This window comes from Poecile atricapillus, chromosome 18 (assembly GCF_030490865.1).
Source record: "Poecile atricapillus isolate bPoeAtr1 chromosome 18, bPoeAtr1.hap1, whole genome shotgun sequence".
In the NCBI taxonomy this organism is placed as follows: domain Eukaryota; kingdom Metazoa; phylum Chordata; class Aves; order Passeriformes; family Paridae; genus Poecile; species Poecile atricapillus.
In genome coordinates, this window is record NC_081266.1 from 7,989,153 (window position 1) to 8,006,082 (window position 16,930).

Sequence of the window (16,930 nt, forward strand, 5' to 3'; positions counted from 1 at the left end):
GTATTTCCATGTGTTTTTTTGGTGCAGTTTAAATATTTTTGTTACTACCTGAAGTCTATTTCTGACACAGATGTGATCCATAAATTCAGTCCCAGAGGACTGAAAAAAAAAAATAATGAAGAACCCCACCATCATTTCCATTTCTTTCACAGAGAAAAATGAAAACTTATTACCTCAGGAGAAGGCAGTTCAGTCATATCTACTGCACCACCAATTGGTGTAGTGAGAAGTTTGTCACCTAGAATACTTTTCAAGCAGTCTGCCATTACTTCCTGCTGTTTAGGGCTGCAGTGGTTCTCCAGAGACAGTATAACTGGATAGGCAGATGACTGGAAATATAATTTTAGGATTTTATTATTAATAAATAAAAATATGAATAATTGCTTTTCCAAAATATCTTACAAAAGTCCCCTTGGCCATCTGTATTTACATTCATTTTCAAAAACTTCAGAATATAGATCACTTGTTCCAGGTTAGTAACACAATAAAACAGGTAACATTTGTGGAAAAAAGAAAGCACAATTGAAGAAGAAAAAAGAAATGCACCTTCAGAAAGTTAAAACAGAGCTAGACATATATGAAAAAAGGACTGCTTTGTTTTGGTTTTAAAAGCTAAAATCAGATTCTAAAATTAAAATTGAAAGCATAAATCAGAATTAAATGTCTTTTGCTTTAGTTTATGACAGATTTTTTGACTACTTTTCAAATAGTCTATCAAGACTCTGATAGTCTCCCCAAAGCTTGTTCAGAAATTATTTCCTTTACATGAACAAGCTATGGATATTTTTTATTTTTGATAATACCACAAACTTTTCTAGGGACAGTATACACTTTTCTCATCACACTACTCAAGCAAGGGTAATTGAGTAAAAATTAAAGCTAAAAGGTGAAAAAGAGAAAATTAGTAAAAATTAGAGAAGAACTCAAAAGAAATGCATCCATCTAGACTTATAAGTAAATCTCATAAGTTGCCAATAATACTGGTGGATACCAAAAATATAGTCTGAATGAAATCTTTGCTCAGGCAGAGCCTAAATTGTCAATAAGGAAAACACCATTTTATGTTTTTCCTGTCTTTACATTTGTCTCCTGAGCACTTGCTATTGACTTTTAAGAGAAGAAAAGCTCAGCCTGCATGGACAGCTGGTACCAACCATGACCTGTTGTGATTTTATCATCTCATTGGCACTTGGGCTTGAGAACTGAAGTTTGAATTAGAGTTAAGCACAATATGCTGTGTGTTAGCAAGAAGAGGCAAGTTTTATCCAGTGGGTTTTGAAAAACAGTGGAATAAAATCATGTTTTTAATTTCACTTTTAAAATCAGAGATTAATTAAGTTTTATATAGAAAACAGAAAAAAAACACAGCTTTGATTAACACTGAGAAGGCTATAAATACATATGCATGAAAATCCACATAAATTTATGATTGTGGATGTATATATTCACACACATAATGCTGGCCTGATTCTGAGATTTATCTTAATTGTCATTCAGCACTTCCTTTGAGCAGGAGTTTCACCAGAAGCTTATACAAAAGCCTGAGACGGTGCAAAAACTCTCCAGATTTCAGTGTTTTTCTAGAGATAGGTAAAAGGAACTTTGCTCTGATGGGTCACCTGACCAAAAAACATCAGTAGCTGCTAACATTTATCAGTGTCAACATTCAAAATCAAAAGAGAGGAAATGGAAAACAAAGTCTCAAACTCATCTATTATCTAATATTTTTGTCTATTTTATAAATTCACACAGAGGATACAAGACAGACTCATAGCAGCAGAAGAGTAAGTGACAAAAAAACCTTTAAGGGATATAAAGAAGGAGGAAAACATCAGAAAAAATCTGAACTAGGTCTTCAATATAGATTCAGTCCTTGTTTAAATTATGTCAGGTGAGAATTCCACCTAACAAGCTGAGTGAGATCACCTGAATCCTTTGCACTAAGTTTGGTTTATATTCATTATCAGGAAAAATGATTATGATTCCTTTAACTAGATTTTAAACTACATTAAGAACAAATAGCACAATTGCTCTGCAATTAATTTTTAAAATACCCATTGCTCGGTTGCATTTTTTTACCCTGGAGAATTTACAAGAGCCATGTCCCCACTTAGTTAAAGCCACCATCCCATTCTAACCAACTCATGTATACACACACAGATCTGTACGTACCATAAATGCATACTTGTCAATCACATGAATTACAGAGCGAAATGGAATTTTGCTTGTTAAAGTGTGACCATGATACACAATAGGTTCGTTGTTGGTGCCATCCCAGCAGTCAATCTCCAGGCAACGGCATCCTTTTAACAGAGCACTTCAGAAGAACAAGAGAAACAATTTTGCAGCCAAAAGAAAGATAGCAAACTTTTTTATACAAGTTGCTGTGTTTCTAATTACAAGCACAGGGATTAATTACAGAAAAAACACCTCATTTTCACCATAAATAGAAATCCTACAGAATTATATGAGACAGACATACTTTCTGTTTCTGCCTATTTTAGGTGTGTGTTATTTAATAAACTTTATTAGACCTTTAAAGAATATGGGATTACCTGCATTATCTTCCTTAAAAGGCTAAAAATCAAAGATTTCAATTAAGGAATTTTGGAACAAAGGCAAATTGCCACTTAAAATAAAAGAATAAATATTTTCAATGCTATTTTGTGCTACTATTCCAAACTTGCTTAGAATTTTGAGAATCACTATATTTAAAAATCTATAGTACTTGGAGAATCAGGTTGCACTTGGTCTTTACATAAAACAGTTCCTCTCCCCAGACCACATTTCTAAGAGTGCTAAAGTTTCTGAGACACCCTGACTTTACTGCTTTAATCTGAATATGTTAGTGTCATCCCTTAAATTCTTAGGTTTCTAATATTTGACTTGCAACTAACTGAAACATTTCTTATAAACTGTTTTACTTAATTACCAAGCTGTCTTTTACATCCTGCTTTTCACACATTAACAATATGTCAAATATGCCTTTAGCTGATTTTAGCATTTTCCTCACACATATAGGAGATAAAGAGAGAGGGGGTTATACCTTCTTTGCAATTACTTTCAGCAAGGCAGCATTAACATAATGGAATTTTAAATACTGTTAGAAATTCAGTACTGTTTCTGATGGTTGCAAGTCACTAAAGAACATCAAGAGAGCAACCAAAAAAAAAATTACAAAGTGTTCAGATAGATGATGATTCCTGCTGCTTTCTCTTCATTAAAGTAGTACAAATAATTCTGGACACATCTCCTCCTAATTCTTAATACATCCTGCCCTCTCAGTGTTGCATTTACTACACAATTAATTTCTTTCTTCCCTGTCTTGGCAATAAGGCATCCTGGTCATCATCCTCTTGGAGTCACACACTGCACAGGTTCCTCTCCCTGCTGCCTACTTGAATGCCCATGTTTTGTTGTTTTTGTTGTTTCTAACCTGCCCACACTGCAACATGCACTGAACACAGATACCCTTGACACAGACATACTCCAACACACATCTTCTACATTGAACAGATCACAGCTTGCCCAGGAATTTTACATTTCTTTCAGGGAGTTATTTATTTTTTGCATGGCACGTTGAGATTAAAAACTGATTTAATCGTGTACTGTACAATATACTATAGATTCCATTTGCTGCAAGGTTGATTTTCTGAGATGTAAGTGAAAAAAATAGATTGCTTCCAGACTTTGAACAGATGGTTTGGCAAATATATTGAAAAGTGTACACACAAAATAAAATACCACTCTCATTTCAACTTGTATCTTTGATGGCTTTGTCCCTTATTTCCAAGTAGGATTGTATGTGACTTAGCATTAATTTTAAAAAAAAAAAAAAAGCCAAAGAAAGTTTAAAATATTAAAAATTATGTCTATATACCTGGTATAGCCCCATAAGTGACTGGGTCCCATTAGCTGGTCAGCTATCAAGTAGGTGTTGTGAGAAGACGAAATAAAATAGTCACATAATGGCTGGTTCATATCTTGATAGACGGTCTTGTGCTGGCTTTTAAATATTGAACATTCGTCTGAGTTCATGTATCTTATAAATCCTTCAAATGACAACTGCCTTTTCTTCCTCACTGAACAAAAACAAAAGGAAAAAAAAATAAATCTCTGTTGTGAAGCCACTCTGATGCACTTTCTGAAATTTTTAATAGCCAATTCTGAACACTGCTGAAGGTTATACAGCACAAAGCTTTCCTGCAATTTTAAAATTCATACCAAATGTATAAACAACACAAACATCAGATACGTGTGACTCTGGAGCTGAATTGCTGTGGTTCAAACTTCTGAGAGGAAAAAAATGTGTTTTGACACTTTTATTCTTCTATGGACAGCACTAAGAAGAATTTTCAGTAGTCCTAATTAAATATAAATAAAATATTTGTCATTTACTTTGGAAAGTAACATGCCAGACAACGTGTTAAGGGAATCTTCTCTTTTAAAAGAACCAGGATTGTTCTCTAAAAAGTCAGAAATTCTCAATATAATCTTGCAGAAACTATGACTTCTAGCACCAAATGTCTTTGCCAGGGGTGGAAAATTCCAAATAAATATTGATCAAATCATGTTTAGAAATATTTGAAATAAAAATAGCATCGTAACCAAAGAAATAACTGTCTACACAGATGAATTGCAAATCAAGCCTATTACACTACTATATTTATAACAAAATGAACTAATTGAGTCCATACCAGTGATAGTCATCCCATTTGTTTTGGTTTTGACTGATTTAATGGCAAACAGAGCCATTACACTGCCAGCTACTGCTCTCAATGTCATGTTTGTAATGCAGTCATTTTACAAATGATATAATCTCAAAAGTTAGATTTGCTTCAAAATATAGTTTGAATTAGTGAGGGATTTTGCTCAGTTCTTACTCTAAAATAATTTTATTGTCACCGTTAGGCTAGTAGTTAACAATAAGTAAATAATCCAAGATTATTTTATGTTAATAATAGTTTAGAAGTCGATGTATACAAACTTGGGGACTGGAAATACCAGTAGGAAAACCCCCTTTTCTGCCCTGGTAATTCTTACTGCAGCTATAAGAATCAGAATGTACAAGTTAGAATTGCAATTATCGATCTTTGGTGTGTGACAGACTGGAAGTTTTACACCTGGATGAGAATTTACAGAAAATAATTGTTTCTCAATTACACAGGTCTTTGAACTAGAAAACTTGCAATGTTTTACAATGATAAAGAAAAACAGAAGGGCATCCAGACATCAAACATGCATTCACCCAACAACTTATTCCTAACAGAAGTCTTTCTGAAGTTATTCTTCCAGTCTTCCATTGATGAAGAATCCACAGACAACCCAACAAAAGCATTTCAACTGCTAAATAACCTTGTTAGGAAATTTTTCATAATTAGGAAACAGAAATTTACCCTGAAACTTCCTTGCTGTCCAAAATATTTGTTCTGTTTGGTATTATTCCTCTCCTCTTTTTTCACACTTTTTCTCCTATGAACACTGCTTTTGCACTTCCCACTTTCCACTCCTTTCCTCAAAAAAAAAATCCAATCCAGGGCATTTTCTGTTTCAGATTTCTGATAATTTTCGTTTTTCTGCTATCCATCTGTATTGTTAATCTTTCATAGGAGAAAACAGGATACTATTTCTTCATGGAATGTCCTGACAAACTGCTACTCACTTTTACCATCTTAGAAGGGTTTACGTATTTATTATTTTCTCCTTTTTTTTTCTAGTCACTGACAGTGACTAGTTCTTTAGATGTTCCCTTTCTAAAACAAATATTACATTTGATCTTTTCCAGTCTTTCAATTCATCATTCATTTCCCCCCTGTTTTCAAAAGTAACCTTTGACTTGTATTAGTCAAGCTTGTTACAATTTTCTAAGAACTTGGATTTGTCAACCTGTCTTCACTGACCTGATTACATCATTTAAGAAGGTCCTACCCTGTTCCATCCATATTTTTGACTATCTTACTCAGATTAATAATATTAATAATATTACAGAACCGACTGTACTTATTGCATCGGGAATTTCTTTGGTCTTCTTTTAGCTGAGAGATTTGCAGGATGACTTCTTGCAGCCTTGATGACTCTTGAAAAGTGAATCCTATAGATTTATCCACATGCACGTGGTATATTGTTCTATACTTGTAACAACTGGATTAAATTTCTACTGTCTGGATCTTTAAAAAACATTTTGAATTTTTTCACATTACTCAAAACAGAATACACTCATCCTGTATGTTTTGCCTCTAATGAATTACATGAGCTGTCTGGATTTCATTTTGGATTATTTTATTTTTCATGGTCTATAGATTTCTCTGAGCAATTACAAGTAGAGCTAGTAACTATTTGTGTGTGTGTGTGTGTACATCTTTTATGTTCTACCTTTTCTGCATTTATTTATTAAATTAGTGAAAAAATACTGGCTTTTCAGTCTTGCTTTTTTTCTGAATTATTTATGATGTTTTCCTGGCTGTTCTTGTCATCGACAAAAGTTAACTGCAATATTCTCAAGAGAAATTAATGTTCAAGCAAATATGCTAATGACCATAATCCCCAAAAAATGAACATCTAACATTGTTTTGTTAGTCAAGATGTAAGCTCATAGACTTCAGTAAAACATTCAGCTCATGTCTCCAATCAACAGACTAAAAATCTTTGTATTTTTACAGAGCTTACATTTCTGAGGAATAGCCCAGCCATGCTATTTTCTGACCACTTACAGACATTTTCTGCTTCTACATTAAAGGAAATGGGAATTCATCTCCATAACTATTCCACAGTGAAAAGACTTTCATCAAGACCTTACATTTCTCCCCTGGAGGAACCTCAGTCTTTTTCTCCATTAGGACCTTTTAGCAGTAGTTAGTGTGCACACACCTATCCATTTGTTGTAGAAAGGGAAGGCAAGAAAAGATTTCTGCCTTCTCGTTGCCTCTTTTTGTTCACAAAGTTCAATGATTTCTTTTGTCTTGCCCTCCTCTTTTGGATAGTGTACAATTCATTTTATTAACAATATTCCTTTATATTGTTTGGGGTTTTTTTAAATCTGATTTAAGATAAAATTATTTTTCTCATTCCTCCTGTTAGGGTAAACTCCAGCTCTGCCATATATACAAATACTGTCATATCAGAGAGGAATTATGGATATTTGAACCTGGGTATTTGAAAAACTTGGATTACATTATACATTATTTTCAGAGTTTATTACATTCCATTTTTCTTATTTACCTTGGAATTTCTTTGAAAATGTTTCTCTTCAGAAAGAAAAAATGGAAAACTATCACAAGATGTTTGTTGCCCTGAAGGCCTTTAGAGTACCCACAATGAGGCAGACAAAACAAGCAAGAAATCACTCTGCACTGGCCAGAGCCTCCTGCAAGACCCATTTCCTCCTGAAGGGACTGAGTACAACCTGCAGCCCTGCCAGGGTCTGGGAGAGGTGTCTGGACTGAAATAGAGACTCAGGAGTGGGGAGGAGAAGAGCCTGAACGGAATGTGAGACTAGGAAATGTGGAGAGAGAGATGTTTCCCATGTTTTTAAATGTATGTGAGTGCTCTTTGCTTCCAGAGAGCTAAATGAGTAATTAAATGTCTATGGTACTTGGGACAGAGAGAGTGGAGTGGGTACAGATACATTTGCTGGGAATTTTAGGGGTGAACTCATGAGAAATACTTGCAATCACAGACAAGGGTTTTACTCTGCTATAATGGAAGGAGGAATCTTTCAGTCATTAAAAGGCAGAAACATCATCAGATGGAATTTCATACTATGAAATTTGACTACATCAGTATGAAACATTCATGCTCTAAGGGAACAGTAAAGAGAGAAGTATTTCCTTGACTAAAGTTATAATACACTTAATTCTTTTCTAGTCTCAGTTTATATTCTAGGGAGGCTTTTTCTCCCTTACCCACACTTACAACTGGTGCATGCTGGAATAAAGTATCTATCTGAACAGCAGTTCAGTTTTCTAAGGGTTTATATCTCATAATCACCTTGTCTTGAATTTTTTCCCTGAGACTAGACCTTTACACATCTTTTCATAATCTGATATATTGTGTCTCTCAAATCCAGCCACAGTCATTGTCTTTGTTGAGATTTTTAAGCCATCTTTCTTACTTCACATGATTTTTTATGAAATCTGTGGGAGTTTGGCAGAGATGTCTCCTTTATTAAGTTTGATTTACCTTGGCCAATGGGATCAAATGCTCTCTTCTGCAAATTTGTGCTCTACATTCAGCTCTGTCTCACATACATCAAAAATCCAAAAAAAACCTTCACGACTGTGTGCACTAGGAATAAACTGCGAATGTTTTTTTTTTGCTTCACAAATACATTCTGGATTACTCAAAGTCCTTGTCTGACAGATGCACCAGGCTTATATTGTTATTTACAAAGCAAGCTGTTTTTTTAAGACAGGATTGCATTTTTGCCCTGTTTTTGTATTGCCTAGCAGGAAAATAGGCAGGAATAGAGTCCTTGAATGGCTCTACATTGTAAATAATACTGGGATGCACTTTCTTATCCTCACTGTGCCTCTAATCCTATCCATGTAAATGAGCAGAATTTTTTTTAAAAAAGACATATATACCAAGCTTAAAAAAAAATTATTTAGTTAGCATGTTTTCTTTAATCTCATTTAATGAGTTGAGTCTTCTATTCAAAGCTAATAGTAAAATGGGAAGATAATGGAATGTTTGGGAAGAATAAAACTCTCATTGGGGTGCTAGTAAGACACAACTGTCAGGTGTGAATCACATATTTTGTGATCAATTCCATAGAAATGGCTCTTTCTACCAAAAATGCAAGGTTTTAGCACACACGTGAAAAAACCTGTTAGTGTAGTATTTTGACATTAGGCATCTAAATTGTATAACAAGAATGAAAGATTAGTTTATTCCATACTGTCCTGAGCTAGCTACAGTACCTACAGAGAATAAATTCAAAGTTATCTGGCTCAATAGCTTTGAAAATCTCTCTGCAGAAATGTTAGGGATGCACTGGATGCTATAAATGGATTTATTTAAATTAGATGTAAAATGTAGTCATTGTTTTCATCCTAATCTTGACATAGCAGTGCTATCACATTTATGAGAGAATGGTCATTACTATTAGCAAACCTGTCAATCAAATGTCAAAGCCTGGCCTTTTCCCTTTTTGTAAGACACAGGGAGGGCAAGGGTGACAGATGAGTCCAACAGATCATCCTGATGAATAATGTTCTGTAGCAAATTCAGAACGACACTTACACAAAATGGTCTATCACAATACCATATGAATCATCTCTCATGTCAATCATAACTGGAACTTTTCAATAAATATGTTTGAGTGGGAGTATGAATTCACTCAAAGGAGCATGAACAATACAGAGGTTATTTTGTTCAGCGAGATTATTTCCAATAACAAGACAAACAAATTTATCACAGGTGAAGAAACAAACAAGAATTTGTCTCAGCATCTGAAATTTCAACCAGACATTAAATTAAACCTATAGAAACTTCAGTTCATATTTTTAAAGGTGTTTTCTAATGGACTGAAGATTATTCATTGTTTAACTGTGCTATAGATTTTAACTTTCCCATCAAAACAGGTGACACAAAATAAAAGGAACCTTTTAAGCTGGTAATTTGAACAATTAGTAAACATTAGCTCCTCTGAAAGAGCAGAATATGTTTAATAAAATACAGTTAAATTTGAAAGGCAGCCTTAAAGAGTAAAGGCATAAGGAATCACATGTTTTTATTACTGGACAGTAAGTGCCTCTAAATGAAACACCCAATGTTCTTCTGTTTCTCATTGAAAAAGTGGCATTTTCCATTTTCTTCTTCCACCACAGGTCACCATAGAAAATCCAGTGCTATTATCCCAGAAGAAATATTTTCCCCTTGGGTTTGTTTTTCTTAACCACTTATCAATTCCACCCGTTTTCAACGACTGGGAACCAAGGAAACGAAAGAATTGAACATATTCCACTGAATAAAGTAACAGCTTGCAGCAAAATGCAGTTCTATCCTTTTCCTAGCTGTAAATTTTGCCACAAGTTGAAATCAGTGACGCTCAGCAGAAGTGTTACACCCCAACTTGAGGCACCTTTAAATAGGTGAAGAACATGTTACAGATTTATGAAGCCCTCCTCATCTCAGCATTCTAGTGATTCACAAAAGGTGACCAGGCACCTACAAAAATTTTCCACAGTGCCCCTGCAAGGAAGTCAGAAGGACATAAAAGTCTTGTCTGAGGCCTTGAATTTTCACTAAGTGACTCAAGGGAGAGAAGACAGTGTAACGAGCAGAGAAGAAAAATGGCAGATATGGACTTTAAGAAAAACAAATTGAAAATGGTTTGTAATGAGCTGAAGAACAGAATTTGTAGAAGGACTAGAAATAAAAAGATAAAGAAATGACAGAAAAAAGAACAGAGCAGAGAAAGGAGGGCACCATAAAAAGAAATTAAAACACAGGAAGAAAACATAATAAATAGATGAAAAGACATGCTTTTAAAGAAAGAAATATATGAGGTTTAGGACAACACAGTCATTGAGAGAAGCACGAGAAATAAGAGCTAGATATCAAATAGTTAAACTGTACATACCTTCATCAATGGGTTCATACTTCATAATAATTTCTAAGGCAGTTGTTTCATTAGCTTCAGTTTGAAATTGTTCTTTTATAAGAAATTTAAGGAGCTGGCTGTCAGGTAGAATTTTGCCATCTGTCGAGTAAGCCTTGAATAGTTCTTCAAATTCAGGCCTGTGTACAAGAGCTCGATAAATTGCTCTGAAGTCGTCCATGCTAATAATATTTCCTGACTGTTTGTCAATAGTTTTCTGAGGGAAAAAAGCAAGCAAAATTTATTAAAAAAAAAAAAAGAAATTAATGAAACAACATGCAATTATACAAATTATGCACCAAACACTCTTTTATAACTGACCATAAGAGTGAGCATCATAGAAGAATCCTCAGGCAACAGTGACTACAATCAGATTACACTCCTCAACTTTTAGATGACACTTTGTGTGCTACAAATATTTTATGTAAAGTAAAATGGACCATATGACACAATTAGCATCTAAATAAGTGCAATAAATTTAGATTTAATGCATTTTTAATATTCAAACACATTGTTGAAAATCTTTAAAATGCTACGCATTAAAATAAATGTGCAGCATAAAACTTATCAAGTGGAAAATATATTTAGTATAATACCTCTCCAACAGCTATTTACACCATATTGTAAATACTGTCAGTCAAATTTGCACACAAAATCAGCAACCAGTAATCTTAAAAATGAAATAAGGATGACCAAATTACCAAGAAATACAAACCTTTCAACACTTCAATAAACGAAGTTTATTGTTTCACAACAAAACAATATTCAAGTTTGAAGACAAGATATTTTGTAATAACCTATGACACCATGTTCTAATCTTAACAAGCCAGAATGTTTAACTTAGATTAATTATTCACACTTTCAGAATTCTTGAATTGTAAGCTTGTTTTCATACAGCTTACAGAATGTTAGCATAGTAATTAATTTCTGTGTTTCAGTATAAAAGTCACTAGAAAAGTTAAAAGGCCACAAAAGAATTTGAGCAGAATAATGCTTTTTTACCATTTCTGCTTTTTACATTTTTCACAGGTTTAACAATTCTATTTTTCCTTTAAAATTTTCTACTTAAAATAAGTAACTGCATATATATATAAATAAGCATAGAAATAAATATATGTCTTGCATATATATAAACATAATATATAAAAATATAAATATAATATATATAATATATAAATATAAATTGCATTTCTATATAAATATAAATATAAATATAAATATAAATATAAATATAAATATAAATATAAATATAAATATAAATATAAATATAAATATAAATATAAATATTAATATTAATATTAATATAAATATAAATTTATTAAAACATTAATATAATATAATATAATATAATATAATATAATATAATATAATATAATATAATATAATATAATATAATATAACCATAATAAGATATAATATGTAATACGTATATTAAGATATAATAGCATATATATAATAATATATAACATATATTCTATTATATAAACTATATACTATATACTATGTATATTAATATTATTTATTAATATATAATATAAAATATAGTATATGCTATATGCTGTATATTGTATATATGTTATATATTAGTTAATTATGTACTGATTAATTAATTAATATCAATATAGAAATATAAATGTTTCTAACATTTTAGCCTGATTTTTGCTTAAAACCTGCCAAATCAAGAGAAATCTTCTGACAAAATTGCTCACAAAAACCACAAATGGCAATCCACTGCCTCAGTGCTTATGACTGTAAACTGATGAAAATTCTCAGTTGTTGGCTCCTTAAACTGAGATGCCAAAGACACCACGTTCCAGCATCCAAACATCCAAACATGGCCCTTACTATGGCTGGTTTGGCTTCCACAGAAATGTCTAGAAGCAGGAAATTGCTTACTTGAGCTCTGGCTGCTCTTTGATCAACAGATTGGATTACTGCTAAATTAGATTGGTTTTGAAGCCATACCATGAAAGCCAAAAGTTTAAAGATCTGGTGCCAGTTCCTTCCTATGCAGTAAAGTTCTTTCTGCACTTCTGAATAAGTACAATAGGAGTAAAAATATATTAAATAACTGAAACGAGTACAAAATTAAATTTCATGAGGAGTTCTAGTGAAAAAATCTTACAAATGAGTACTTCAGTGTTTGCTTTGAGTTTGCAAAAGAGAATAATAATGATCATTATTAACAGAAATCACCAGCAAGAAAATATTTCTGTACAAATGCTAATTATACACATTTCATTACTGCTGAGAAATTCCCCATCTAAGGTTGATTTCTTCCATCCAATTTTTAATGTTCTTAACAGTGCTGCAAATTTGCTTATAACCATTAAGCAGGAAAAGAAAATACCAACTTCTTTTGAAAATAAACAGTCTATCAGGACTTGGAGGATGTTCACTTAGTTACTGGCACAAAGAGAAGCTGGACAAAAAAGTAAAGTTTCTATTTTAGCTGCCTCCTGGTGAAATACAGGCAATAATACTACACAAAAGAACTCTTCAAATTAAAGTCATAAAAATCATGTCACTATAAAAAGATATTGTAAATTTTTGGGGTAGATTTTTATCATTCCTATTTTTATTAATGCACATCAAATTTTTGCTGTTCAGAAAAAGAAGAGACAAAGTCTTGAGAGAAATTAGATGAAAATTTATTATTCCTTAAAACCTTAATGTTCATAATTCTGATACTGCTCAAAAGAGTATTACAGTAAAATAAGCTCAAAGAGAACAGAGAAGAAAAAAGCTGATTATTCCTTAAAATTAGCTTTCTATAAAATGTATTTTGCTATGTAGAACCATTAGATTAACTGCTGATGTGCAGTTAATTACAAAGATGTCAGTAACATCCAGAATGCTTTGGATTTTTACATATTGTTTCGCTGATGAAATATTTGAACCCCCCAAACTACTGAACCCCTGTAAATCTTTCTCAAATAGCATAGGGCACCTAACAGTACTGCTATAAATAACTAGATCAGGCTATTGGGTATAATATGTTGTTAAATACAACTAGATCAGACTTCTTCTTTGCAGGTCACTTCCCTCAAATCTCCTTTTCTCTTCCCACAGCTGACCATCTCTCACATTCCTGCCAGAAACCAAAGTAGGGGGAAGATAGAGGAAACAACGAGAAATATCTTTAAGTTCTCAAGAGATCCTCTAGCTTTGAAACTTTCTCCATGCAGTGAAAGTTCAAAAAACCACAGGAAGCCTCTTCAGCCAGGGTTGAGCTCATGCTGCTGGTTCTACCTTGGTTTGAGAAGGCAAACAATGAGAGAGGAAGACAGGGTGAGGAAAGCTTAGTGCCTTCCTTCTTATGACCTTTCTGACTTGCCATAGTTAATTGTCTCTGCCAAATCAGGACAAAATTTGCCAGCTGGTTGCAACATTCTCCAAAGAATCATATCTATAAAGGTGAAAGTAAGTAAATATACATGTATTTATATAAATATATATATATATTTATATATATATACACACTTGTTTTCATTCCCTTAGGGAAAAAGCATTACCAGACAGATGGGGTTTTTTGGGGGGGAAATGATGTAAAGGGAAAATCTTAGATATTTTGAGTCATTACATGAAGAAAATATGTATCCAGTACTCATTTGTTAGTATTTGCTCACTGAGACAAGATCTGCTTGGCAGTAGTTTGCTTGCCTACACTAAATGAACTTAAGTCCAGCTTCTAGCTGTATCATGTCATCTTCACAGAAATATCTTAAAAACTGCCACCTCTCAAGGCCAAATCCATTCCCAGGGAGTTAGAGAGCGATTCCCATCCATTCAGGCACACCTCTTAAATATTACAGGAGAGGTATAGTGGAGAAAGGAATGAATGTGTGCTGGATCTAAAGCCTGGACAGCTCAGAGAAATCCCAATTGTCCTCCTGGAAAGAGGATTTTGAGAAGATTGCTCTCATGGCTCTGTCCAGAATCAGACAGACATGTCTGGGCTCATTAGCTTGACCAGAGAAGCTGAATAGGATGAAACCAGAATGCTTTAACTTTTCTCAAGCGCAGACATGTTACAAAAAAAACCCTGGGAATCCAAACCAACATATTTTCCATCTTACACTAATTTGTTGTGGAGAAAAGACAGAGTTATGTGGGTGTCAGTCTCTCCGAGTAACAAGCAGTAGGACAAGCAGGAGTGGACTCAAGTTGTGCCAGGCTATTAGGAAAAATTTCTTCACTGAAAGTGTTGTCAAGCATTGGAACAGGCTGTCCAGGGAAGTGTCTGCGTCACCATTCCTTGAAAGTACTTAAATGCTTGCAGATGTGGTGCTTAGGGACAAGTTGCAGAGGTGGACTTTTCAATGTATTAATGGTTGGACTCAGTGATCTTAGAGATACCTTCCAATCTAAAGGCTCATGATTCAAATTCAAACCCTGGGTTATCTATTTTACACAGACATGAAAGACCTGGAGGAGGAAAATTCTTTGCTGATTTTGCACACCACACTAGCTTGAAATACATTTCCCAAAAAATTAACTTGAAAAAAATCAGCAAACATATGATGTGTGTAACTGAACTTCTAAACCATTCATTGCTTAATGTACATACACCTTACCTTGAAAATATGTTTTAAATGGTCTTCATCAAATTTTATTTGCATTTTTTCAAGCAGCCTCCTGCAGCCCTCTAAATCAACATTCCCATTCATGAAATCATTCTGAATTGTATTCCAAAACCACGTATGAGACGTCAGGTTAAGGAAGATTCTGGCCAATTAAATTGCCTTTTAATGGAGGGGATGAGGGGGAAAAGTTTAATTTCATTAAACCTAAGAAGATTGTGCTTCCCTTTCTTCATACTCTAGAACATCCTTGCATTCTGCCCTCTGAGAATGCAGCAGGCCCCAAGGTGTGCAGGAAGAGATTTCTGCTCTGTCCTCAAAGTCCCAGAGAGCAGTGACAGAAGGGCCGAAGGGAGGGTGTGATCAAGGGGTGGTCAGGGTGCAAAAAGGGCTGCAGTGAGAGGAGGGAAACGTGGGGAAGCCGAGGGGATTCAGCAGGCTCAGGGAATGGTGGGGAGTGCCAAGAAACACCAGGGAACGAGTGCTCCCAGCATTGTGCCCACCCAAACATTATCAACCGGCCCTGGCTGACAGGACTGGCTGCCCCAGGCCCTCCAGGGCATCCCCTGTGTGCCCAGGCCTGAGGGGAAAGGGCCATGTCAGGGGCATCCCAATGGCAGCTGTCACAGGGCAGGGAGAGCAGAGGAAGAGGAGAAGGTAGAAGAAGAAAAGGATATCTGTTCTCATCCATGGTGGCTGTGCACCGCCTGCTCCAGGCCCCTCACTGCAGTGGCATAGCCGAGATCTCACTTGGGCTCACAGTGGGCTCCTCATGCCACTGTGACCTGACAGAATGGCATGGAATGTTCACTCCCCCATCCTTCCAGTGTCGCTCCAGTGTTGCTCTGGTGATGTCACAAACTGCAGGCGCCCAGCACAGGCCCCTTCCTGCCCCCGCTCCACCACCCTGCCACCATCCTGTGCCTTTTCCTTCCAGCACAAAGTGTCCCCAGGCCCTGCCCCTGTCTCCCACCCATTGCTCCACCACCCTGCCACCATCCTGTGCCTTTTCCTTCCAGCACAAAGCGTCTCCAGGCCCTGCCCGTCTCCCACCCTTAGGATATCCCACACCCACAGCACGTGTGCTGGCAGGAGCTGTGTGGGGCAGAGCAGGCCTTTTGCAGCCAGCCGTGCCAATGTCCTCCAGGGGAGCTTGGCCAGCTTGGCCGAGGTCTCTCTGTCCCGGTCCGAGGTGACAAGCTGGTGAGGCAGAGGCTGCCAGCACAACATCTTCCCCCAGATAACCAGGAGCACTGTGCTACCAACCCACTGCAGAGACCTGGGGGGAAATCCCTTCTTTGGGCCTTGGGGAACCAGCTGGCTTCACGGCACAGGGTGATGGTGGATGTTGAGAGCTGTGGGATGCCACCCCAAAGTGCTGGGAGGCCACCCAAGCTCCCACTTTCCTGCTGGGAACTTCTCTGTCCTCAAAACCAGCCTGGGCAAGAGCAGCTGTCCATGTCCTGCTTTGAGGCACACCAGTATCAGCCTTCAAATCACTGGGACAGCCCTTGGAAATCAGGCTGGACTTACACCCTGACTCCATTTCCCACTCGTTTTACAGGAATTCTTCCCCAGGCAAACTGCTTCGAAGTTGCCAGCTTCCGTGTAGCTGTCAGCAAGCCTGAGTGAGACTCGAAATGTGACAGACCAAAGGCAGTTTGCCACAGATTTTATGCTGAAGTGCCTCAATGCTTACTGAAATACCAGCTTTGATACGATGGCCTAAATAAAAAATGGGGGAAAA

At 35.6% G+C, this 16,930-nt stretch overlaps 1 protein-coding gene across 1 annotated transcript in view; it reads right to left on the reverse strand.

Annotated features, from left to right (window-relative positions):
- Positions 1–16,413, reverse strand: part of LOC131586069 (1-phosphatidylinositol 4,5-bisphosphate phosphodiesterase zeta-1-like) — a 46,958-nt gene extending 30,545 nt beyond the window's left edge. Inside the window, exons 1-6 of the mRNA XM_058852807.1 lie at positions 16,259–16,413; positions 15,178–15,328; positions 10,583–10,817; positions 3,881–4,082; positions 2,173–2,317; positions 174–329 (exon numbers count right to left, since the gene is read on the reverse strand). Of these exons, the coding sequence (XP_058708790.1) occupies positions 174–329; positions 2,173–2,317; positions 3,881–4,082; positions 10,583–10,817; positions 15,178–15,328; positions 16,259–16,413 (1,044 nt within the window). The remainder of the gene's footprint in view (positions 1–173; positions 330–2,172; positions 2,318–3,880; positions 4,083–10,582; positions 10,818–15,177; positions 15,329–16,258) is intronic.
- Positions 16,414–16,930: the final 517 nt, after the last annotated feature.